Consider the following 26,972-nt stretch of genomic DNA (forward strand, 5'->3'; position numbering starts at 1 on the left):
TGAGCACTGTTGATAAAATGATAGCTAGAGCCAAATCCAGGGGTAATCATAGTGGCACTTGGTACGCTCCAAAAGTGGGCGCTATATAAATCCAGCCATTATTTATCATTATCATTTCTACCCTCTGTGTACACAAAAAACACTCTATAAATCTGATAATAATAAATGTGATTTGTAATGCGCCAAATCCACTCTGCAGAGTGCCCAAGGCGCAGTAAAAGAAAGAGAGAGAGAACAGTACAAATACAAAGATAAATTAAGGAACAATTAAGAATAGGAAGCATTGAACAGACGCGTCTTATATTATCATCATTATTATTATCATTATTATTTACCTTTTGCTTTTTCCTTGTGCTCTGATCACCTTCTGCTTCATTACGAGATCGCTTCGGTCTTTCCGATACCCTTGGTGTGTTACGGATAATCTAAATTGGAAGTTACATAACATGAAACCACATTATAAAAATACCTCATTAAAAAAATAATTTAAAAATAATATGAAACAAGCTCTTCAGGTGTTGTATTATTGTGTTTTCTCTTTTTTTTTTTTTTTTTTTTTTTTGGGGGGGGGGGCAATTTTGTTCTCATTATTTCCAGCAGATCAAAAAGTTGTGCAATGGAGGTTACCAGAAGATACCAGTATGGCAATAGTCTTCTTCTCCATCTTAAAGATCAATCACCTAAATATTCTTTCACACATTCAGACTCTCAACTAGTACCATCCAATAATTGATTATTGGATGCATACATTACAACTGCAACATAGAAGATACAATAATTTGTATAATTGAGAATAACAATAAGTCTGTCGCAAATTGAAGTTATAATCAATCACATCTGTTTGTGTTAGAGAACCTACCTCAACTTCAGAAGCTCCTAAATCAGTAAGGAGAGTACCAATATTACGTCTGAGATCAACCGATGACCGGTGACGTAGAAGACCAAACAGCTGAATCTGAAATATGCAACACAGGATAGTATTTAGAATTTCATTCTGATCTCACTTTAAAATCTGGCTAATATCTATCCAGCCTCTTTTATTGACTGGCCGTCTCCCTACCGTTTTTTTGCTTTAGTTTGCATCCAATTTACCAACAAGAGCATGTTTAAGGTACACCCAATTTTGTTTTCTATTGAAGCGGAAATATATTGTTGATAATTTACATCCACCCTTTAATGCTAATACATCTCATACAAATAGACCACACTACCTTGTAAATTTTCATAGAAATTGTAACCCATCTAACTGTTCATTAAAATATATATATTTAGATGATAAATTATGAAATTTTCAAGACAATGTTATACATATTTATATTGAGAGAAAAATGTAGCAATTGTTTAAGAATGTAAAATGGAATAGGCAAGGGTGTAATGAAGAAAGATGGGACTCACCTTGAGTGATTTACGAACACTGCTAACTTGAGATTTAGACAATGTTGGAGGGAGGTTCACTGGAATGAAGACAGGCAATAATGTTAACATAGATATACTGCATTGAGAGCTTGAAACAAGTTATAATTAAAACTACATGGAAAGGGATATAATGATTTCGTGGAAGTGGATGGGAGGAGAGAGGTGATGGGGGAGAGTACAGTAACTGTATGGTTTCAGAGAGAGAGAGAGAGAAAAAAGCCCCCAAATATTGGAGAGAAATACTTTAAAAAATTGAAATAACAATAATAATGATCTTTATCAACTGATTAATAATATTTTCTTTAAACAATGATTTACATTGATAACCTAATTCATGAAAAAATAGGAAACACTTACCATGTAGATTTTCAAATGCTTGGATGACTTTGGGCATAGAGTCTGGTCTCTGTTTCGCAATAGATGTGAGTGAACCCATGCACACCATCAGATTAATACTGCAATAAAACCAAATTAACAAACACAACACAAATAAGCTGCAAACTATACATAATGTATTTCACATCAGGATCAAGTACCTTGGAATGAAAGAGACAGAAAACAGTATCAAGAATAATTAGGTAAGTTCTTGAATGAACGCTGATTTACTCATCTTGAATGAAACATTGTGTCTGTGTCCCCAGGGACGCAAGTTTTAATCAATGTAATATTGACAAATGGCAATTCATATGGACTAAAAAGAGAGACATACATCAAACAGGGTAGATTTCCCATATTCTATCATATCATAGACCTACCAGTATTAATTTTTGCTTTCAAAGAAAAGAATATTCTTGTTTCATAAAGCTGTCTGTTTTTAAAGTTACGCATGACTTTCCACACAAATGGAACATGTTCTTAGGTGCTAAGTCAGCTACATAGGTATCACTGGTGGATCCAGGGGGGGGGGCACAGTCGGCCCGTGCCCCTACCCCTTCTGAGAAGCAAAATTAAAATTTGCAATGTAAAAATGCCATTAAAACAGAGTTGTGCCCTCTCTTTTGAAAAGTTTTTTTTTTGCTTGTCAAAAATTTTCGAGAACGAAATATCCTAAATTTTTGGTTAAAAACCTTTTTTTCCCCTTCTGATTGTCAACTTTTTCTTAGAAAAATATGCCCCCCCCTTTTGGAAAATCATGGATCCGCCCCTGATAGGTATGTATCATTTACCACAAGAAAGGGTCACCAGTCGTGCGTAACGTCATTTGTAACTTACTACCAGCTTAATGAAACACACACCTGGATATACTGGCAGACACCAGGAGACTCAAGAGAGCATCCAAACTATGTGTTCCTTCATGCTGCAACTTCTTCTTGATAAGGAGAGAGTTACCATCTGGGAACTGAAATAAAAAAATATATAACAGTGTCAGGTGAATTGCATAGAAATTTATATAGTATGAAACTTTCAACTCTACCAAATACACTATACCTGCATTCCAATGAGTACAGATGAGTGTGGTAAAGTAGATTTGGTGCGAGGCTTGCACTCCAATGTAAAAGCATATTATGGTGAAATCTACTGAATATCAAGTGAACGATTTGGATGAAGTTGTAATTTAAGATAAAAAATGACATTCTTAACCTTTGAACTTTACCTGATGATGAAAAAAACCTCACCACCTCATCATAATTGCTATATGCATACATATCCTAAGGTTTAAGTTGAGTCTGTTGTGTTTGCCTCTGTCTGTAGAGTTATACTTGACGACTACAGAAACAGTCTAAGATATAAGTTTAGTCAACCATTTAATCCAACTAGCCCATGTTTCCAGGCGTATCATTTTCAACTCAAGAGGGCGCTCATTGTTACAACGCTATAGCTTAGACTCATTATGTAACAGAGTCTTTTTTTTTATAATTGTTTTGAGAATGAAAGCAGGACAGATAGACAAACCTTAAAATGCAACACCTCCATCAAACACCATTCAGCGAATAATTTTCCTGGTATCGCATAGCAATTTGCTCTACATATTCTGAAGACTGCTATACAAAAATTCTTGATTAGCAAATTTTTATATAGGACTGTACAAAACTTAGTTGAGAGCCCGTTGAGAGCTCATCTCTTATGGCCAAATATGCTAATCAAATTTGGCAATCAAGATTATTCCATGCCACCTATGGAGGCATAAACCTTATCAAGTAAAAGTAAGTTTGACAAATGATAACGTAATTCTCACCTGATCAAGAGTGATATCGGATTCAGCTCTCTTTGGTACTAATGAATCAGAGGACTTAGCAGAAAGGGTAGTAGCTATCATTTCTGAAAATTTGATGGCATATGTTCGCACTCTGCAATAAAAAATACCAATATAGGTCAGAAATGTCATTTGATGTTCTTATTTGCAAACTTTGAAGAACATGTACCCAATTTACACAAGACTAAATCAATCAAATATATTCCACAACAAGAAAGATTAAATGAAATTACAAGACATTAATAGAAGCATTAGATCAACCTATTTTGGGGATTCAGATATTCAGATATTCAAAACTTACTGTCATGCTCAAATAAAATAAAATTACTTTGGCCTAAAAATCATATTCCGGCTGTTGGTATACAAAGAACAATATATAACATATAATAAATAATTACAAAAAATAAAATCAAGAAATAGAGGCCAAAATGCTATGTACTCCAAAGATTTCATTTTCAATAACAATAAATAGCCTTCATAAAATATATCTAATAACAAAAAGTCTTTCTGCAGAGCTGTTAGCAAGAATCCCACAGAGCATCATTCCCATTCCATTTATTGATTTTCCTTACAAAACAATTGGGGTTACGCAAATAAGATATAAAATCCCATGTGCAGTAAAAGCTTCAACATGACTTTCATTATTATATCTATACAGTTAGACATGTAAAGCCTTGCAGTACATTGCTGTTTGAAATTAACAGAATTGGGAGAAAAAGAAAGCAATATCATCCTTTCGCAATGGTCAATATTTGTTAAACAAATAGATGGTGGCATACATGTATCTGCTCAAAAATGAAGGCATTCAATAGATACATACCCATCGTTATCATCATCTAATAGCTCTGATACAATCTTCTTCTTCATCAACATCAGAGATGCCCAGCCGGCCTCGATCTCCTCTCGAATATCTTTCACACCGGCTATCCACTTCAAAAGAAATAAAAAAACACAAAATATAACATATCATATTCTTCCATTTTCATAATCAAATCATTCGATTTCATATCAAACAGTAATGTGATTTGAAATCAAATTGAGGATTTCACTCTCATGTCTAAGAGCCATTATTGTCTTCCTCAATATGACAGAATAAAAGCTAAACTGGTTACTTGAAACAGGAAATGCATTGGACCTAAAATGATGGAAACTTGCTATTGATTCAATGTAGCAAATGCTGAAATTTCAATCATCCAATCATGTTTTTTCTCTCTCTTGGGGTAGGGGGGTTAAATGGTTAACAAGTAATATCATTGACCTATCAAAATAACAAAACTAATGAAAACTCTTAAAATTATCAGTTTGAATATTGAAGCTACAACCAAAATTGCACTAATGAAGATTTTACAAAAACATTAAAAAAAATATTTGTTCACTATGATAGAGATATACAGAAATCTGAAAAGGAATCAGGAATATTTTCTCCATCAAAGATACTTTTGAATACAGAGGCAAAATGGATTACCATTCTGAGATAAATATTAGCCCCCCCCCTGAACTTTTCAAACTTACTTTGATGGTCACTCTGAACAGTTGAGAGGTACATAAAATGACCCTCTTGATGACCGCAGCAGGTTGGTTTTCTTCTGTTAGCATCATATGAAGACGAGGCAACACTGTGCATAAAATCTGATTGTCTTTCTTGCTGCATCGAGGAAAAATGAACAAATAAACAAAAAAAAAGTTAATGATATAATATTAGCAGAGATGCTAACTTTAAATTTATCTTTCAGGGAGAATTTAGTGAGGAAGGTGGGAGATCTTTCTTGATTACATGCAATCTAATGAAAAAAATCAAATGTATTAATTAATGAGATGTAGAAAATTTGCAGCCCTGCATCATGTGGGAGATGGTATACGATTCACCATATGGTTTGTCCTGAAAAGCAAAAAAGAGAAGTGAGATTGAGAAGTAACTTTTGTGAAACAAGGTGTAGTCCTTTAAAGGACTGTAAACCAGATGAGACTGATGACTCAGATGAGATTAGATGAGAAGTCCTGATGGCGTTAAGTGGAAAATAAATAGATGAGTTGAGAAGTCCTAGTGGTGATCAGGAGATGAAAGGGGACAGGTAAGATGAGCAGTGGTGAGTAGAAGAGTTGAGGCGTCTCAAGATGTTGGGCAACCTGACTGTCAATCACCCAGGGTCCATCATCATGAAAGATACTTCTCACTTTCACCTTTTTCTTTCTCATCTTTCATTTTCATTTCTATCTCTCCACCAAGCAGCAGTCTTTTTCTGGACTAACCACATTTATGGTGAACCTTAAACATTTTTTCATGATATCTGTAACACCATGCAAACCTTCGAAGATCATCTGATATAACATTGTTTCTTTCATGATTGATGTATGCAACTAGCATTGACTAAATGCCATGGACACATGATGCATGAAGTTTTAAAATAACTGACACAATAATATCCTGTGGAGGAGCCGTGATGTAGTGGTTCTGACTCTCGCCTTGTAAACAGAGGGTCGTGTGTTCGAATCCCACCGCAGTCTGGCGTCCTTTGGCAAGGCGTTAATCCACACTTTGCCACTCTCGACCCAGGTGCTAAATGGGTACCCGGTAGGATGTGAAAGTCTTTGTAGCTTGTCCAGTACTGTGTGCGCCTCACCGGCGACTGACTGGAATACTCCCCAGGGAGTGGAGGATGTGCACACATTGTGTGCGGGAATGACTGATTGAATCCGATGACCGGGGTAATAATATATCTGTAAAGCGCTTAGACACGTCGTTCCGATGTATTAAGCGCTATATAAAAAACGGATTATTATTATTATTATTATATACAAAAATTTATTAATTATATATAGGCTGTCAACTTAAAATGTATATGATCTACAAGTACAGCCCTAAATAAAAAGCCTCAAAAGGCAAAAAAAACCAGTGCTTTAATTACTGTGCTACCTTCTTGAGGCTATCAATTTAATATTCCTTTCTAATTGAAGGGTCGTGTGGGATGGGACTTGCAGATTAATTTGAAATAAGTCAAACTCTTTTTTCGGGGGGGGGGGTGGAAAATTGTTTACTTATTAGAGAGTTTTCTTAAGGGATGATCTGTTCTCCATGTTTTTCTTTATTCAAAGACAAAAACAACAAATTCTTTGGTATTTTGCATTATAAAAGTAGAATGAAATCAAATGTAATTTTCTTACCAGGCACATTCTGCAAAGCTGAGTACAAATTTCCTTACTTCTATGGAATCATCAAACTGAAACTGAAGAACTTCCTGCACAGATAAAAAAAAAATCTTTCATTATTTCAGTTTTAACACACAAAGCGTGTCACTATCATCAAGTTTATGTCTACCACTTCCCCTTCCACCTTCATTTTTGCTCCTACCAAGCAAGTATCACATATTCACATGCTATTTATGAAATCATATATACAGACACATAAGAGTATAATTTATTCACCTTTAAAATGACATCATTGTCATGGCAAACCTCTGTTTAGTTAGCCAAGATATATTTCTGGTGAGATGACAAAGCATATGTTATATAACTTCACATAATATAGAAAAAAACTGAAAAAGCCTCACAAAAATGACTTTTTTTTTAAGGTCAAGTTTGAAACACATGGCCGGATAGAAACATTTGGTAATGTTTGGAAAGAACAAAGGAATCTTACATCAAGAAAATTATCAAGTAGAGAAGGATCCTTGTCAATAATAAGTTGCTGGACTTGGGTCAAGTTGTTGATCTTCTGAGAATCCCTGGGTAAAGTGTGGGTTTGTTGCAGCAAGTCAACAACCTGTAGACAAGGGAGAAAAAACACACAAAAACCCCTTTACTCAACATGTACATAATTAATATGTCCAAACATGACAAATAATGTGTCTGGATAAACATAGCAATTTTAAGAAATATATTTAAAAAAAAAATTATAATTCAAAATTATTTAATCATAGTTGTCAACACTGATGGTTGTCAATATATTTGTGGTGGTGATTAAGAATCTAATGAGCATGACTCAATAAGAGTGGTTTCCCAAATTGAAATAGATCTACATGTAGGATGGGGGTTGTGTATCCGGACACTTTAAATCTTTGAAGTCTTGGGGGGGGGGGCTTTGGATTACAAAAAAATATGAATTTAATAGTTTTAAACTTCTTCAGTTTTGTTCTCAATAATATTGCCTAATCGTTTATAGTTAGGCCTACACTTAAAATTGATGAAACTTTTCTTGTTAACTTTCTCAAATGACTGTTTAAAATCAATTGTCCGAACACACAACCTATCGGGACACACACACACCAACTTGGTATACCAGTACATGAAAGAGCACACAAGGCAATATTTTCACTTTTTTAAATCACAGAAGATATAGGCCTAACTGAATGATCATTTGCTTTACATTATGTTTCTTCAGTTACATGTATGTAGCCCTGCAGCGAGAGTGTAGTCAGCGGATTAAATAAGGGGGTTTGATACCTTCCCTTCTCCTTTTTTTCTCCCATATTTTCTCTTGCTTTTGAATTTTGACAATTAGAACGAATCCCAGAACCCTTTCTGGATACACTGGCTTGAAATATAGTCAACCATGACAGGAGTGTTACCCCTTTTGTTTACACAAATAAGAACAAATTAATAAAACAAATTAGGGCCTAGTCTCACTCTCTATAATTATAAACACATAAAAAAGGGGGGGGAGTAACATCTTTACAAATCCAATGTGACAATGTCACAATTGTTTACGACACCATGATGATGATACTAATAATGTAGTGGAGTGACTAGTGTTAGAACGAGGCATCATACATGAGCAATTCATGAAATTGGATTCTAAAGCCAAAAGGGGGAGGCTAGTCTCGAAAGGCTATGTTGAGCGCTAGACACGGCCCATGCCACAGGATCCCTGGCTTTGAAATAGGCCATTTTATCAACATATTTTTTTTTAAATCTGAGTCTTCTGACATGACTCGTTTTGATTGGCCGAGGATCAACAGCTAGTAGTATGACCATGATGACATAGCCTAGGCCCTACGGCATAGTCTACTTTGTTGGATAAACAACCATCAAGTTCTTTAAGACTTTTGTGCTCTCTTGACTTTAGTTTACGTTCCCAAACTGTCCCAAGTTTTCAAACAAAATTGAGACAATGAGACTGATTGAGAATGAGAGAAAAAAAAGATTCACCCGATCGGATACGGTTTGTCCTTCTCCTCCATCATCATCGTCCATAAAAAATTGTGAAGCTACAGATAGCCTACTACTTCCGGCACTCATTTTTACTTTCACACGTACTGCAACAGTGAGATTACAAGAAGAATTACAGAGCAGACAAAATTCAGTTCATTTCACTCCAAACCCAGTGGCCGCCTGCCCTGCCTAGCCTGCGCATATGTATAATGCATGAAATATGCATGTGATGCATGCACAGTATACAGCCGGTATACCGGTATGGTATCTTTAAGAACATTTTCTTTGTAAAACCAACTCGGGGAAATCGCTCGCTTCGAACCTGAACCTCGTCCTCGGCCTTTGCCCATACCAGGAATCTCTTTTCCAGGAAAAAAAGGATCGAATGCAACTACCAGCTGATTTTTCCAGTCCGATTACATCACAACAGTGCATTGGGTGTAGTTTTGAAGCAACAATAATGACAAAACTTCCTATTTTCGGTCGTAAGTGTGGTATCATCGGCGTTAGTGCACTTTCGCATCAGTCACATCGTCCCCGACATCCGACCCAGCGGCAGCCGCGCCGGAAATCGGGCTGTGCCTGTGGAACACTGCTTGGTTTCGTCGGATGGTACGAAAGTGCATTAGCTATCATAATCTTTGGTTTAATAAGGTTTAGATCTCTGAAAAAAATATATATATTCTTTTTAAGTTGACTATATTTAGATCTATATTTTCATAAATTCTAAATGTCAATGAAATAAAAATAACAGTTAAATTGTGATTCAGATCAGGCCTTTCACTTTCAGGGTGACCAGATGATAGATCCGGGGGGGGGGGGGGGGGGGCACTCAGTATATAATGCATAGTGCCGTGGAGGGGACCCCCATTTTTACACTCAAATTTCTGTTCCAGGGCATGACATTTTTATCTTATCAGAGCTACCAAGTCTCAAACATTGTGCGTGAGACTCGCGCATCGAGGGTCCGTCTCACGCATGGCACCCATTTTTCTCACGCATCGGGACCCGACAGAAAAAGCCTTCGCATGCCGTCGCGTCTACCCCGGCACGTGAGACGAATCGAGAGTGCAGTCAGCGCACAGCTAGTACGTGATACGATGAATCGCGTGCGTGCATCGCATGGTTTTGTAGTATGGATCAATATCGTGATAAAGCCCATATCTCGCGAGTTGCGCGCGTGCCTTTTCGAAACGTACAAGTGTAAGTACTGGCTGCGCGCGTGCAGAGTCGCCGAGTCATGAAAATCTCACTTATAACATTTTTTTAAACTTGGCATCTCTGTCTTATTGAGAAAAAAAACTAAGAAAGTCGCTCCGAAGCGTAGCATTTTCTTCTTATCGAGAGAAAAGAAGAAAGAAATCCGCTCCAAAGCTTCGCATATTTTTTGTTACGCTGTTCCAGTAGCATTGATCCGCCACAATGAGCTGCAATTTTGGTGAAAAGCAGCCGCAGAGCGCTGTCCGACCATCGCCTCTGCGCGATCGCACCCGGCGGGCTGGGCTAGCTGCATACACGTATGCCTGTTCCAAAGGGATGCACACGCAGGCGACCCCAGGGTGACCAATTTTCACAAAATGAAATACGGGACAATCGACAAAGCACGCTGCACGAGCTGAATGACAGAACTAGGCCTTAATTTTTAAAACAGATCAACAGAGAAGGCTACACGATGTTAGACTTGTGAAAAAATGTAAAGAATTGGAAGGGAGGGTGGACGAAAGAATGAAGGAGAGAAAGAAAAGGGATGAATTGAGAAGATAGAAAGAAAACGAAGGGGAAAATGAAGAAAATAAGAAAAAAATAAAAGGATGAAAGAAAGGATATAGTAGAGAAAAAAGGTTTCCCTCATTCTTTGAAATGAATATAAAAAGAAAGGAAGGGAAGATGAATAAATATGTGAAAGAAATAATAAAGGACAGCCAAAGGAAAAAGAAAAAAAAGGAGAGGAAAGAAAAATGAAGGAAAGAAAAGTGTTTCCTTCATTCTTTGAAAGAAAGAAGAAAAACAGGAAGGAAGGAAGGAAAGATCAAAGGAAGGAAGGGAGAGAAAGAAAGAAAGAATAAGGGAAAATTAAAAGGAAAAATAAAGAAAGGATGAAGGAGAGGGAGGAAAGAATGAAGGGAGGAGGGAATGAAAAAAAAAAGGAATGGGAGGAGAGAAAGAACGAAAAGAAAAGGAGAGGAAGGGAGAAGGAAGCAAAGAAAAAATTAAGGAAAGAAAGAATGAAGGAAATAAAAAAAAAGTAGGAAAGTAAGAGAAAGAAAGAGAAAGAAAAATGAACACAGAGAGAAAGGATCAGGAAATAAAGATATATAGAACAAAAAAGGGGCAAGCAGGAAAGATAGAAGGATGAAGAAAGAAGTTCTAACTTCAAGCAAACAAAAAAATCCAATCATCTAACAAAAATCATAATAATAATAATAATAATAAGCATTAATTTATATAGCGCAGCTTTTATATGGATATATTCAGCTGCGCTTGTTCAGAGCTCTTTTTACTTATGTCTACACAGCATATTTTCTTAACTAAAGAGATATGTTTTTAATTTTGATTTGAAGAGAGCCAAGGATGGAGAGCTTCTTATATCAATTGGCAGGCTATTCCATAGTTTGGGGGCAGCAAGTGCAAATGCACGATCACCAAGTGTGACTTTTGTTTTGTGAAATGGGATCTGAAACAATAATTTATCTGTGGAACTTCGCAGGTTTCGACTGTGTGATTGGGTTTTAAGTTTGAGTAATTCTGTAATGTAATGTGGGGCTTGACCGATTACCGGGTAATGATTTATATACAATTAACAGAATTTTGAATGAAATTCTTTTATGTACAGGCAACCAGTGGAGTTCTCTCAGAAGAGGTGTAGTGGAACTGAACTTTGGGACACGGTAGATAAGTCTTGCACATGAATTTTGGACTCTTTGTAGCTTAGAAATGAGACTATCAGGCATTCCAAACAACAAACCATTACAGTAATCAAGCTTACTTGTAATCAGAGCATGCGCCACCAGTTTGATACTTTCTTGATCAAAGTATTTGCGAATGCGCCGAAGGTTATAGAGGAGATAATGATAATGATATTTGGTGTTTTTTAATATATTTTTAAAACTAAAATGGTTTAGAAATGAATAAAATGTCAAAGTGAAACATTGTCAAATTAAAAAATTAGATGAAACATCGCGGCATCATACAGGCATCTCTCCCATCCCACTTCAAGTTCGTATCGATCAATAACAAGACCAGGAACAGGACTCAAACAAAAGCCGAAACAACTAGATCTAGTTATGAAAACTCAATAACTTGTTCCTCCGATTACATCTCCAAATCAGTAATCTGAGAATCCATAATATAATTATAAAAAATTTCCCACCGATTTTGTGATTATTTTGGTGGAAAAACTGTTTATCATGTGAGTTTTTTGCACCATTGAGAATCTGCTCCGATTCTACATGCCTAGCTAGTAGACTGCCACACACAGGCAGGAGGCCAGATCATTTGCAATGTACTGTATTGGGTTAGCAAGAAAATCACCGCAGAACTCGCAAAAGTTTACAGTAAATTTGCTTCGTCATCTGTTGGTTATTTGATGAAAATTCGTCACTTTTATAATTATGTATATTTTGTCCCGAGAATGGTTTTTCAGAATGCCGGGAAAAAGGAGCAAATTACGGGACGATCCCGGGAAATATGGGACGTCTGGTCTGGGTGACCCGTTCCAAGGACCCCCGTTTTCATAAACATTTTTAGTTTCGAAGCCCTTTACGAGGATCCTCCTTTTTTACGATAAGTCCGCTCCAAGGCCCCCGGTTTTTGTCTCACCCGCGGCACATACCTACCAATTTTTTGGTCAAGTACCCCCCCCCCCCCGGGACCAGATTTCACAAAATGAAATACGGGACAATCGACAAACAAAGTCACAAGTATAACACAGTGTTAGACTTGTGAAAAAAAAACTAAAGAATTGGAAGGGAGGGTTAATGAAAAAATGAAGGAGAGAAAGAAAAGAGATGAATTGATAAGAAAGAAAGAAAAAATGAAGGGAAAAAAAAGAAAGTTAGAATAAAAGATGGATAAAAGAAAGAATAAAAGAATTTTTTTTTCCATCATTCTTTGAATTGAATATAGAAAGGAAGGGAAGATGAACAAATTTGTGAAGCTCAAAGACAAACTAAAGGAGAGAAAGGAAAAAAGAAAGTGAGTAAAAAGGAGGAGGAAAGAAAAATGTTTCCTTCATTCTTTGTAAGATTAAAGAAACAAAGAATGAAGAAAAACAGGAAGGAAGGAAGGAAAAGAAAGAATAAGGGGAAGAATTAGAAGGGAAAATAAAACAAAGAATGAAAGGAAGGAAGGGAATCATGAAGGGAGGAGAGAATGAAAAAAGAAAATATTGGAAGAGAAAGAACGAAAAGAAAAGGTAGAAGGAAGCAAAGAAAAGTTTAAGGAAAGAAAGAAAGAAGCAAATAAAAACGGATATTTAATAAAGAAAAAAAATGAACACAGAGAGAAAGAAAGGGTCAGGAAAGAAATATAGGAAATAAAGAAAGATGGAACAAAAAGGGCAAGCAGGAAGGATAGAAGGATGAACAATGAAGGATAGAAAAGAAAGAAAGAAGAAAAAAGTTTAAACTTCAAGCAAACAAAACAAATCCAATCGTCTAACAAAAACATAATGATATTTGGTGTGTTTTTTAATACATTTTTAAAATAAAAAAAACTAAAATGTTTTAGAAATGAATAAAATTTCAAAGTGAAACATAGTCAAACTTAAAAATTAGATGAAACATCGCGGTATCATACACACCAAGACTCAAAACGAAAGCTGAAACAACTAGATCTAGTTATGAAAACTCAATAACTTGTTCCTCCAATTACATCTCCAAATCAGCAATCTGATAATCCATAATATAATTATAAAAATTATTTTCCTGCCGAATTTGTGATTATTTTGGTGGAAAAACTATTTATCATGTAAGATTGTTTACACCATTGAGAATCTGCTCTGATCCTACATGCCTAGCTAGCTAGAAGCCTGCCACACACAGGCAGGAGGCCAGTTCGTTTGCAATGTATTGGGTTAGCAAGAAAATCACCGCAGAACTTGCAGAAGTTTACAGTTATCGATTTTATTGTTGTCTCTGCTTAGCCATCTGTTTGTTATTTGATGAAAATTCGTCACTTTTAAATGTATGAAATACATTTTGTTCAATATTCTGAAATACGGGACAAATAGGCGTCCCGGGAAGGGTTTGCCGGGACAAAAGAGCAAAATATGGGACAATCCCGGGAAATACGGGACGTCTGGACACCCTGTTGTGATTTATAATTTTGTATGATGGGGGACCTAAAAAGGTACGCACTTTGTTTACAAATAATAAAAACTATGCCAATTTTAATATTTGAACAAATTATTTTTCACTAATTTGTGGCAAACATTCTAAAGATCATTAACCAAGAAGAAAATAACCTACTAAATTCTAATACGAAAATCCCGCCGTGTTTTCCGAACACTTGATTCCGCCGCCCGATGTAGATAGAAGGGGTCCTAAAGCTACGCATTTGGTTTATCATGCAGAAAAATAGTATTTCCTGTGCTTCAATTTCTAAAATATGATCATATTAGGATAATAAGAAATTAAAGCGAATATAACTCCAAAATTCCAAACAGTTGTAGATTTTCTCTGCCTTTTTGATTTAGAGATTTACTGCAGCCTCTGTTGAAAAAATTGAATAGGAATCGTTCGTCACTCTGCGGTCACATTTCCACTCACAGAGTGTGCATTTGCCATTAAAAACTGCATGCGCGATGAGTGGTGCGTAGCTTTAGGACCCCCTACCATAAAATGCAGCTGCAGTGTCTGGCCTGGGGCCCATTTCTCAACATTTTTATAACTAAGACCCATAAAGAGCTACTTGTCCGCTAACTGTTTCATGAAGCCTTTTTTGCTAATACAGTTTCGCACTGGCTGATTTCGAGCAAATTTCTCCGCCAGAAATTGTTAGCAAATGTGATAGCAAGTCTCTCACAATCAGTCACATTTCGAGGTCCATAAACAACATGACCAAAAGATTTGCCTGTGAAAGCTCATCCGTTTGTTCATCACACGTTTGCATGATTTTGGTTGCTAACTTCAGTCCATATCAAACTTACGGCAAAGCGAAGGGAAGCAATATCTGACTGAGAATTCGAACAATGACATTGAGATCAAAGTCGAAATACAGCCGTTCCCGATTGCGATTTTTGTCTCACCTGCATAGCAGAGTGAGACTATAGGCGCCGCTTTTCCGACGGCGGCGGCGGCGGCGACGGCGGCGGCGTCAACACCAAATCTTAACCTGAGGTTAAGTTTTTGAAATGACAGCATAACTTAGAAAGTATATGGACCTAGTTCATGAAACTTGGCCATAAGGTTAATCAAGTATTACTGAACATCCTGCCTGAGTTTCATGTCACATGACCATGGTCAATGGTCATTTAGGGTCAATGAACTTAGACCATGTTGGGGGAATCAACATCAAAATCTTAACCTAAGGTTAAGTTTTTGAAATGTCATCATAACTAAGAAAATATATGGACCTAGTTCATGAAACTTATACATAAGGTTAATCAAGTATCACTGAACATCCTGCATGAGTTTCACGTCACATGACCAAGGTCAATGGTCATTTAGGGTCAATGAACTTTGGCCGAATTGGGGGTATCTGTAGATTTACCATCATAACTTTAAAAGTTTATGGATCTGATTCATGAAACTTGGACATAATAGTAATCAAGTATTACTGAACATCCTGTGCAAGTTTCAGGTCACATGATCAAGGTCAAAGGTCATTTAGGGTCAATGAACTTTGGTCAAATTGGGGTATTTGTTGAATTACCGCCATAACTTTGAAAGTGTGTTGGTCTAGTTCATAAAACTTGGACATAAGAGTAATGAAGTATCACTGAACATCCTTTGCGCATTTTAGGTCACATGACCAAGGTCAAAGGTCAATGAACTTTGGCCATAATGGGGGTATCTGTTGAATTACCATCATAACTTGGAAAGTTGATGGATCTTTCTCTTGAAACTTGGACATAAGAGTAATCAAGTATCACTGAACATCCTGTGCGAGTTTCAGGTCACATGATCAAGGTCAAAGGTCATGTAAGGTCAATTAACTTTGGCCACGTTGGGGGTATTTGTTGAATTACCATCATATCTCTATAAGTGTATGGGTCTAGTTCATAAAACGTGGAAATAAGAGTAACCAAGTATCACTGAACATCTTGTGCGAGTTATAGTAGTTTTCAAAATCAGCACTGCTGCTATATTGAATCGCGTGATGCAGGTGAGACGGCCAGAGGCATTCCACTTGTTTTGAAAAGCGGTGGGCATATTGACCTTGAAATATGATTGAGGGACTTGCTATGACATTCACGAACAATTACAGCTGGGAAAATTTGCTCGAAATTGGGCGATGTGAAATTGCATTAGCACCAAGCCCCCTTTGCCAAGGTATAGGACAACAACCTGACTAGATTGACAACCTGTAATAGCCATATTATCCATGGTCATAACTTATTTCATGGCGTACATGTAGTGGCATCACATGGTTAGTGACCCTCTCTAAGTCTACCACGACTCTATATTCCTGTTTTTAGCTTATCCGGCCCGAAGAGCCAGATGAGCTTGTGCCGTGGCGTCTGTTGTCCATCTACAATCTCAAAATGCTTCTTCGTCATTTCAAGTCCGATTTAAATTCTGTTTGCTTTATATGATAGCACTAGGTGGGGGACTCAAAACCTCTACACAGAATTTTGAAACTCATTAAATATATGCTAATTAATGCGCTTTTTTCAAAATTCGCAAAAAAAGCTTCTTCTTTATCTGTCGACCGATTTTGATTTTTTGTTGCTTCTATCTGGTAGAGCTTCATTACATGAAGTTCACCAAACTTGTAAACAGAATTTTGAAATTTTAACTAGAAAATTACTTATGCTAATTCATGCAAAATTTATTCATAATCACAAATAAATGCTTCTTTATTTGTTGACCAATTTTTTTTTTTCATCCATGTGGTAGAGCTACATGAGGGTCACCAAACTTCCACACAGAATTTTGACAAGGAAATTATGCTAATTTATGCAAAATTTATTCATAAATCACAAGAAATGTTTTTTCTCCTTCATTTGTAGATCAATTTCAATTTTGTTTGTTTTATATTATAGTTATAGGTGGGGATACAAAATTTCTATACAGAATTTTGAAACTCATTAAATATGCTAATTTATGCATATTTTTCAAAACTCACAAAAAATGCTTATTTGTTGACCGATTTTTAATTTTTTTGTTCCATCTGAGAGCTACATTGAGGTTCACCAAGGTTCTACACAGAATTTAGACATTTTGACTAGAAAATTATTTATGTTTATTTATATAAAATTTATTCATAAATCACAAAAAAATGCTTCTCTGTCATTTCTTCATGAATTTCAATTCTGTTTCCTCAATTTATGTCACCAATATAATTCACTACAGTGTCAACTGGGCTGAAAGTAAAAAATGTGTTAAATTTCGTTGCAAGATGCTGGATGAGCTCCACATCATTGATGTGCTAGTTTTATTGCTGCTCTGAGATTTTCTTCATCAACTGATTGATGATTGATAGTCTAGATGAGGGATGACAAGTCATGTCATATGATTAATCGCCTGGTCGGAATTTCTGTGCAGGCTCTGTTGTAGTGTGCCTTTTTTGGTCCGAAACACCCAAAGCCAAAGGGTGCAGGATGTAACTGATGTGAGGCGACAAAAAAAAACAATATGGAGATGTGACTTTGTGACCATCATAAAGTAGCAACAGGATCTCTGGTTTGGAGGGAAGAAATGGAACGGTTACTCAGGAACTCCTGGAATACGTCTCCGTTGCTCCATCCACTGTCAGTAATCTTGCACAAAGTGCTGCAGGAGGGTTCACTCATTCAACTTTCAATGACTGATCCACACTAAACTGTTACGGTGGTGTACTACAGAAATATAATCATAATAATGATAATGATGATATTCCGCATTTATATAGCGCTTAATTCATCGGAACGACGTCTCTAAGCGCTTTACAGATATATTATTACCCCGGTCATCGGATCCTTGCATGCCCGCATACAATGTATGCACCTTCTCCAATCCCTGGAGAGCATTCCAACAAGAGTTCCAAGACTCAATTGCTAGGCATACTACATGTCGTAGGCTTTCGCATCCTACCGGGTACCCATTTAACACCTGGGTGGAGAGTGGCAAATTGTGGATTATAGCCTACTTTATTTCAGTATGTCGATGAGAATATGCATTTTGAGAAACTATGTCTCGTTACTCTTTGATATTCCATCCCATTAAATTTCACTTGTCTTGGGCGTTTTCTCAATTGAGTCGGCATCCTTTATCTGCAACTACCCATGCTATTAAAAGTGCAGATACTTAAAAAAAATGCATTCATTATTGAATTAGACTCCAGGTTTAAAAATACAGTGCATACCATACCATCTATGTTCTTCTGAAATAAGTGACTTTGTTGAGAATAAAAGTAACTCAAAATTTCTTACACCATTGATCTGATTCTCCCTGTAGTGGCACTTTGTATATGCCTGGCTTACTTTACGAATGCCATCTACTAAACTTACCCTTCAAACTGTTACCTGCTGAAATTGAGTGTTGTTTCCTCCTTCACTTGCATTACATATATATGCTAACCCCTCAAAATGTACTTCTTTAAATAGTAGGATGGATTTTAATTGTTGAATAAGAAACTGTTTATTATTTATCTTCTACAGTTGGAACTTACTGTATGAGAGGTACAGATACTGTCTACAAATGTCTTGATACAGCTTTGAAACATGGCTATCGTCTTATTGGTAAGATATATGAAAAATTTAGGTGTTCAGTATTTTTAATAAAAGTATTGATTAAGTAATTAAATGATTTTGAGAACATTCTCTCTATCCTGTTCAATTTTTTTTTATTGATATTTTTTAAAATTATATTTGGGCGTATCAGAGAAACAAAAGTTTCATATTTTTTCCTAACAAAAAACATAATAAAAGTGATATCCCTAAAAGTAGAACTTATTATAAATCTAATGGTAGCTTAATGTTGCTATGACCACATTTCACTGAACATGGTTGTTTAAAATACGCTGCAAATTTGCGGTTGGTTCACTCGCATGCTCAACATTGACATAATGAAACATTAGATTGAAAGCAATAAGAACAAATTATCCTGCCACTTCTTGCTCATTTGCAATTCAGTTTTTATTCAAGATTTTTTCTCCTTTTAACATGTTGCTTATAAAAGTTGATTAAATGTCAGTTCAAATGTATAAAGATTACCCTTGTAGGGTAATGTTCATAGAGTAAAAACGATTTGCATTTTTCTTAGGCATGCACTCACAAATTGCATCTGACTTAACATGTCATTGTTTGCTAGGCCAAGAAGTGTTTAGCTCAGTCTTGTTCCATACTGTGTCTTGTTGTCTTCTCTTATTATTCCATTCTCCTCCCATTTGAATTGAGGCATATCTAAGTCGCTTGATGGGGAATAATTAAAACAATAAATTGGCCATATTTTAGAATTTTCTTGTTAATGAGAATTAATTAACTGGTGGAAATTAATGAATTATTGATTCTTTCAACCCTCTTGTGTTCATTAATTGAAATACAGACACGGCTGCAGTTTACAGAAATGAAGAAGACATCGGTAATGCTTTGAAAGAGCTTCTCCCAAAATATGGACTTGAGAGATCTGATATCTACATCACAAGTAAACTAGGTGAGTGTGATCGTGAAACAGAAGGGTTGTCAGTCAGTCTGCAGGTACCTATGCTAATGAGCAAGATTTGTCCAAATCATCTTGTGGCTGAATTCACCTCCCTGCAAAATCTCGTGAATTGTGAGACTTTCTTTCTCAAAGAATTTAAACACTTTATCTTCAAGATAAATTGAGCATTCTTGTACCAAATGAAAGAGTTGATGGTTATTTTTATATTGGTCATTTCTTTTGAATAAAATATTTTGATAAGTAAGTGAATTTCATGCCTGAAAAGATGTCTCAAAACAGAATTTTCTTCCTCTGTCGTCTCTTGCAAATTGTGCAAAACTTTTTATTTTGAGCCCAAAGGCTGTCATCAGAAAGGTCAAACTCTGTACTGTCTTTCTCACAATGTCACTCTTGATACATGGCATCTTTTAGATGGGTCAACAGTCAGCCTTTCCCTTCGAGATACAAGACAAGATTTCTGAAAATTCTGAGAAGCATGAAATCCAGAGTTTTGATTGGCTGGATAAGGTTTCAGAACAACAGGCGCGGGAAATTTGAAGAGATTACCGCATGATGAGTATGACCTTGGAGAGAACCCAGCATGGAAACCATTGGAATTTGGGTGGGTGTGTGGTCTCTTTGACCAATCAGAATGCAGTATTCTTATTTTCAAACTGCAAAATGTACTTGGCCTATCAAAAGTTGGATGCTGTGCAGCTGACCCATCTAAAATGCCACTTCTAATAAAACCTATATCATATTAAAGTTTAGATCTTGAGCTTTATCATAATCTAAAAATCATTTGGACCCAAACAGAATTTAAGTGATAAAACAACAACTTTTGTCGGATGAAAATAATTATCATGTGTTAGATCAAGAGTTTCACCTGTTACAAATTTTTTTTTTTAATCCAGATACATGACCTGAACAAATTATTTTTTTCTTTATGAATATACCCAAAACAAAAAATTTTGTCACTATTTAGAGCAGCAATGGCTGAATAAAAAGAGGTGTTTTTGTCCGCACCATCCTCATTATATATGCAAATACCTAATCATGAATCACTTGGATAAAAGAAGCTACTTTTTGAGGACCTGCCTACTGACTGTTGTTTTCTTTGTTCTTTAAATTATGTCATATTAAGTTTAATTGCTTGAGAGTTTGAGAGACATGCGCAGATCCAGCCAGATTAGAATCAATAATTTTGAGAGGCCAACTATTGTGCAAAAACAATATGGCCCCTAAAATGGTATTGTGTTCAACCTAGCTAAAACCACCACTGTTAAGAAAATCCATAGGGGTTGATCAATAAGATATATACATCAAGAAAAGGTTTGTCTCATTGTAATAAAAAAAGAAATGTATCGAAAAGAGGGGGGGGGGGGGTGGGTAATTATCTATTAAAATTATGATGGAAGCAGTACACGACAACCAGGTTTATTTCGGGTAATTAATGAAGTCACCATTTATTGATCAGGCGAACGGTCAAATTCCCAGCTGAAGATGCCAACTCAAGTTGACGCTCTTTGTATATGACTCACTGGCATGATAAAATAAAGCATTAGGCCTTTGTGTAATATGTTAAAAACCAGAATTGAATGATCTTAGGGTCTTGTGGGTTGATAAAGACATTAAAAAAGTTATATATATTTTAGTCAGGGGCTTTCACATTTGTTGGGATTTTTTAAAGATTAATTGTTACATTATTGGCAACCAGTCTCTGAACTTAGAAAAGCTAGAACTGAATGATCTTAGTGTCTTGTGGTTTGATAAAGACATGAAAAAATGCTTAATTGTTACATTATTGGCAACAATCACTAAATCTAGAAAAGCCAGCACTGAATAATCTTATAGTCTTTCAGGTTGATAAAGGTATGAAAAAATTATATTTTAGTCAGGGGCTTTCATTTTATTGATGTAAGAAATTTTTCAGATGTATTAAAGATTGATTATTGTTACATTATTGGCAACCAGTCACTGAATTTTAAAAAGCAAGAACTGAATGGTCGTAGTTTTGTAAAATTTTTGTCTGGGGCTTTCACATTACTGATGTAAGAATTAGGAATTAAAATTGTTTTGATTTTTAAAAGTTGAATTGCTATTGACAACCAGCCACTAAATTTAAACACTTTTTTAAAAATTTGACAATCTATTTGTAGCTCCAGCAGACCAAGGGGAGAAGGCATATGATGCATGTCTGCTTTCGTTACAAAAGCTTCAGATAGAGTATCTTGATCTCTATCTCATACACTGGCCCGGAACTCAGAAACTTAAACCACATGATCCCAGAAACACAGAGAATAGACATGTCACCTGGAGAGCATTAGAAAGGCTGCACAGGGAAGGTAAATGAAATCCAATTTTGATTGTTGCATCCGTGTACTTAGTGTAAATATGTTCATTCATTGTTTATTTTTAGTGTGTATTCTAAGTTGGTGACCCGTTATTATAAGCTATGCTTTCTCCGGGGTCACCAAACAATCATTTGTTTTCATTATTATTTTTTTTGGTGTATTTTGATTGGATGATGATTTATATTATGTATCTCTGCAATTGTATTGTAACTGATGATGGATAAAACAAATGAATTGAATTAAATTAGATTGAATTAATCTATTGAAAAGTGCACTATGATTGATGTCATGTAGGTAATGAATAAGATAAATAAATTGTCATCCTTTGTTATATTTCTGAGCCTATGATGTTTCATTTGAAATATTCTTAGTCCATGATGTAATGTTAAATGTAAGTTTTTGTCTCACCTGCATAGCAGAGTGAGACTATAGGCGCCGCTTTTCCGACGGCGGCGGTGACGGCGGCGGCGACGGCGGCGGCGGCGTCAACACCAAATCTTAACCTGAGGTTAAGTTTTTGAAATGACAGCATAACTTAGAAAGTATATGGACCTAGTTCATGAAACATGGCCATAAGGTTAATCAAGTATTACTGAACATCCTGCCTGAGTTTCATGTCACATGACCAAGGTCAAAGGTCATTTAGGGTCAATGAACTTAGACCATGTTGGGGGAATCAACATCAAAATCTTAACCTAAGGTTAAGTTTTTGAAATGTCATCATAACTTAGAAAATATATGGACCTAGTTCATGAAACTTATACATAAGGTTAATCAAGTATCACTGAACATCCTGCATGAGTTTCACGTCACATGACCAAGGTCAAAGGTCATTTAGGGTCAATGAACTTTGGCCGAATTGGGGGTATCTGTTGAATTACCATCATAACTTTGAAAGTTTATGGATCTGATTCATGAAACTTGGACATAATAGTAATCAAGTATTACTGAACATCCTGTGCAAGTTTCAGGTCACATGATCAAGGTCAAAGGTCATTTAGGGTCAATGAACTTTGGCCAAATTGGGGTATTTGTTGAATTACAGCCATAAATTTGAAAGTGTGTTGGTCTAGTTCATAAAACTTGGACATAATAGTAATCAAGTATCACTGAACATCCTGTGCGAGTTTCAGGTCACATGATCAAGGTCAAAGGTCATGTAAGGTCAAAGAACTTTGGCCACGTTGGGGGTATTTGTTGAATTGCCATCATATCTCTATAAGTGTATTGGTCTAGTTCATAAAACGTGGAAATAAGAGTAACCAAGTATCACTGAACATCTTGTGCGAGTTATAGTAGTTTTCAAAATCAGCACTGCTGCTATATTGAATCGCGTGATGCAGGTGAGACGGCCAGAGGCATTCCACTTGTTAGATTTTGAAATGTTATTTGCTGTGTTTAGATAAAAGCAATATCTGTTGTCAGGAAGAACATTTTTTTGTAGTAGAGTCAATTTTATACCCTTTTTGTTTAAATTGGGAAACAGTATGTGCTTCATCTTTATGTGAATTAAAAGCCTGTATTATTTTTTATTGACATTTTTATGTAGGAAAGTGTAAACAAATTGGAATTTCCAACTACCTAGTCAAACATATGGAAGAGCTTATGAAGTATGCGGAAATTCAACCAGCTGTTAACCAGGTATGTCTTTGATTTTTTTTTCTGGGATTTTAGAAACCTTTTTTGAAGTATATTCGTGGTTTCAGGAGAGCATTTCATCAATTTTCATCACCTGACAATTGTCAGGTTAGACAATTTTTCTTGAGTTTTATTCACTGACAAGCAGAGGTGTCTGGCCGTTACTATGGAAACTGTCAGAATAGAAAGATTTTATCAGGTAAAATGTCTGATAACTCCTCTCATGAGATGCTATTCATTTCAACTCATAGAATATTAGTAGCTTTTTTTCATCAATGGACATTAAAGTTGATAAATTGATAGACTTGGATATGATGATAATACTTGGAATTATATTGTGCCTTTTTCAGGGGATACGAAGTGCTTTTTAATAGAGTGGGTTAAGAATTATTATATAGGTGCTTTTTCAGATTATATGCAAGGTTAGCTGGTGTAATGTGAGGAGTTTGTTCTTATGATGAGTTCATATGTAAAAAAGTATATTGAAGTTTGCCTGACGTCATTGTGTTTATATTTTATTTTCCCCCAGAGTGAATATCATCCTCTGTATTTGATTAAAGATGTTGTGCAATATTGTCAGAAAAATGGGATAGCGTTCCAATCATACTCAACACTTTATAAAGGGGAGGTGAGTATCTACATTGATATGAGTTATATGGTCTGATTGGGTCTTCCCACAAGGCCGAGGGTCCCAAGGGCCGAGGTCCGAGGATTATGTTCATCTATATCAAAATCATTTTCTGCTTGCCTAATCTTATTCACCTCGCTTTTTGGTTTCAAAACATGCCGCCAAGGTGCATAGTGGACTTCTACATGTCTAAAATGACATGGGTGTTTTCTAGAGTGTATATTTCAGTTTACATTGAAGGTCAGGCTCATTTGGCAGAAATGTTTTAATGCAGACAAATGTAGGTGATGATTGACCTCATGGACCCTCCCCTGTCTGACAGTTGTCTAGGAATCAAGAGATGTACTAACTCAATGCATAGTGTTCATGATTAAATGTACATCCTTTGAATTACTTGTCTTTGTTACCCATTTATAAGATTTTTTTTTTAATGCTAACAAGCATGTTGCATTTCATCATTACCAATACCATCATCATTATCAAAATTGGTGTTTCCCTTCATACAGAGGGAGTTAAATAATAATAACGATAAAATTCTGCTTTAGTATGTACTTAATACATCAGGACTATGTCTCTAACTGCTTTACAGCTATATAACCCTGGGCATCAGATCCTGTCATGTCGTACAAAATGTATGCATTTTTCCACTCCCTGGGGGAGCATTCTTGCAAGAGTTTCTTCATTGAAGTCTTGTCATCAGGGGGCTAAAACCAGGAAAGATGGGTTTCATTAATAATAATCTGCCTTTGTATAGCGCTTAATAGATCGGAACAACGTGTCTTAGCGCTTGACCAATATATTATTACCTAGGTCATTAGATTCAATCTGTCATTCCCGCACACAAAGCTAAAATGATTTTCACATCCTACTGGGTACCCATTTAGAACCTGGGTTGAGAGTGGCAAAGTGTGGATAAACGCCTTGCCAAAGGACGCCAGACTGCGGTGGGACTCAAACACATGACCCTCTGTTTACAAGGCGAGAGTCAGAACCACTACACCACGGCTCCTCCATACTTGTTATGCAACATTTTTACCATTATTTATATTTAGCTAAAATGAAATCTCTAAGATCTTTAGATGTCTACCCCTAAAAAAAAAGATGTGAAAGACCTCAAATTTAAAGTTGTGTCAACAAATGGCCCAAGATGGGAACTGACGTTTTCAATTTTCTTGTCTGCCCCCCCCCCCCCCTCGGGAACTATAGTAAAATAAGAATGAATAGAATGCAAGCCAAGGTTACCTGGTCCTTTCCAAAACTTCCATAATTTTTTTTGTGGAGATTCCTTTTGAAACTTTACCACTCTCTATTCATCCTCTGATTTTGTAACATGTCCTGAAGAAAAAATATGGTAACCTGGCTTTGATATGCGAGACCAGAATCCCAGATTTTCATCATTGTATCATCTCTTCTATCTTTTCAGCTACTGAACCATCCTACTGTAGTGTCCATCGCAGATAAGATAAAACGAAAGCCTAGTCAAGTCCTCCTCAGATGGGCGATGCAGGATGGCATAGGTAAATAGTATGTTATACATACAATGCATACAGTTAGCTCCTGTGAGTAGAACCAATGGATATACTGTGAGCACAGAGTTTGATCCCCAAATGCAGGCCTAAATGTGCATTGTTACTTTATACAAATTTCCTATCCGACTTGAACTAGACATTTGGAGAGTAAAAATAATTCACTAACACGGGTTTACACTCCACAACACCTAGGACCTGCATACAATTTTACAGTTGTCATAGTAGCTTGCTCATAAGAAACACCCACCAGTTGTCGCTTCCTGGCGACCAAGAAGTCTCATTCTTGCTGTAAAAATCCTTCTTTTTCTTCATTTTACATAGTTTGGACAATATGTCCTCATTTTTGTCTTGCCTGCATAGCAGAGCAAGACTAAACGCTGCTTTTTCTGCGACGGTGACGGCAGCAGTGGCAGCGTCGACATTGAAATCTTAACAAGAACATAAGGTTAAGTTTTTGAAATGTCATTAAAAAAAAAACTTGAACATAAGGGTAATCAAGTATTACTGAACATCCTGCCTGAGTTTCAGGTCACATGACAATGAACTATCTTGGGGAATCAACATCAAAATCGTAATCCAAGGTTAAGTTTTTTAAATGTCATAATAACTTAGAAAGTATATGGACCTAGTTCATGAAATTTAGACATAAGGGTAATCAAATATTATTGAACATCCTGTCTGAGTTTCAGGTCACTTTACCAAGGTCAAAGGTAAGTTAGAGTCAATGAACTTTGGCCATGTGGGTATTTGTCGATTTCCATCATACCTTTGAAAGTGTATGGATGTAGTTATAAAACTTGGACATACGACATGGACATAACATTAACCTTTAGTATGCATATCTGAAGTAAATTTTACAATTTCATGAAATTTACATGTGTTTTGATGGAGAAATAGGATTTCCCATAAACTTATTGAAGTTTTTCTCTGGACATAGACAATTACCAGTGCTGTGTTTTTGTGATCTGTTCATCTAGCAAGTTCATGCTGAGTTTTCTTAGTTTAATCTAACCAATATTGTTTTCTTGTCTTCCTCATGTCAGGTGTGATACCCATGTCTGCTAAACCCGATCATATAATTGATAACTGTGATGTATTTGACTGGTCTCTGTCAGATGAGGATATGATTGCATTACATAGCTTCAACGAGACAAAGAAATGTACCTGGGATCCTGTTAATATTATATGACAATACAGACATTCTCATGTAGGCCTACAGTTTTTATTCCTTTTCAAAGATGGAGGAAAAAGTATTTCCATGTTCAAAGGAAAAGAGTGTTG

General features: G+C 36.1%; 2 protein-coding genes across 2 annotated transcripts in view; one reads left to right on the forward strand and one right to left on the reverse strand.

Moving 5' to 3' along the window:
* LOC129264545 (symplekin-like) overlaps window positions 1-9,382 on the reverse strand; it is a 26,393-nt gene extending 17,011 nt beyond the window's left edge. The window contains exons 1-11 of the mRNA XM_054902428.2: window positions 8,756-9,382; window positions 7,248-7,370; window positions 6,773-6,846; window positions 5,123-5,255; window positions 4,431-4,540; window positions 3,593-3,704; window positions 2,652-2,755; window positions 1,774-1,871; window positions 1,396-1,454; window positions 860-955; window positions 336-425 (exon numbers count right to left, since the gene is read on the reverse strand). Of these exons, the coding sequence (XP_054758403.2) occupies window positions 336-425; window positions 860-955; window positions 1,396-1,454; window positions 1,774-1,871; window positions 2,652-2,755; window positions 3,593-3,704; window positions 4,431-4,540; window positions 5,123-5,255; window positions 6,773-6,846; window positions 7,248-7,370; window positions 8,756-8,845 (1,089 nt within the window). The 5' untranslated portion in view covers window positions 8,846-9,382. The remainder of the gene's footprint in view (window positions 1-335; window positions 426-859; window positions 956-1,395; window positions 1,455-1,773; window positions 1,872-2,651; window positions 2,756-3,592; window positions 3,705-4,430; window positions 4,541-5,122; window positions 5,256-6,772; window positions 6,847-7,247; window positions 7,371-8,755) is intronic.
* On the forward strand, window positions 9,060-26,972 carry LOC129265273 (glyoxal reductase-like). The gene is made up of 8 exons (XM_064102528.1): window positions 9,060-9,243; window positions 18,561-18,641; window positions 19,447-19,554; window positions 21,702-21,887; window positions 23,446-23,537; window positions 24,064-24,162; window positions 25,586-25,679; window positions 26,735-26,972. Exons 1-8 carry the CDS (start codon window positions 9,144-9,146, stop codon window positions 26,878-26,880), a joined length of 906 nt encoding a protein of 301 aa, XP_063958598.1. The 5' UTR covers window positions 9,060-9,143; the 3' UTR covers window positions 26,881-26,972.

The sequence above is a fragment of the Lytechinus pictus genome, chromosome 7 (assembly GCF_037042905.1).
Source record: "Lytechinus pictus isolate F3 Inbred chromosome 7, Lp3.0, whole genome shotgun sequence".
Taxonomy (NCBI): Eukaryota; Metazoa; Echinodermata; class Echinoidea; order Temnopleuroida; family Toxopneustidae; genus Lytechinus; species Lytechinus pictus.

What these genes read in the sequence shown, in the direction of transcription:
- LOC129265273 (XM_064102528.1), top strand. Translation starts at nt 9,144, where the DNA reads ATGCAACTACCAGCTGATTTTTCCAGTCCGATTACATCACAACAGTGC. An exon ending in AGAAAGGCTGCACAGGGAAG is followed by an intron (nt 21,888 to 23,445) that starts GTAAATGAAATC and finishes ATTTTTATGTAG; the next exon opens with GAAAGTGTAAACAAATTGGA. An exon ending in TTCAACCAGCTGTTAACCAG is followed by an intron (nt 23,538 to 24,063) that starts GTATGTCTTTGA and finishes ATTTTCCCCCAG; the next exon opens with AGTGAATATCATCCTCTGTA.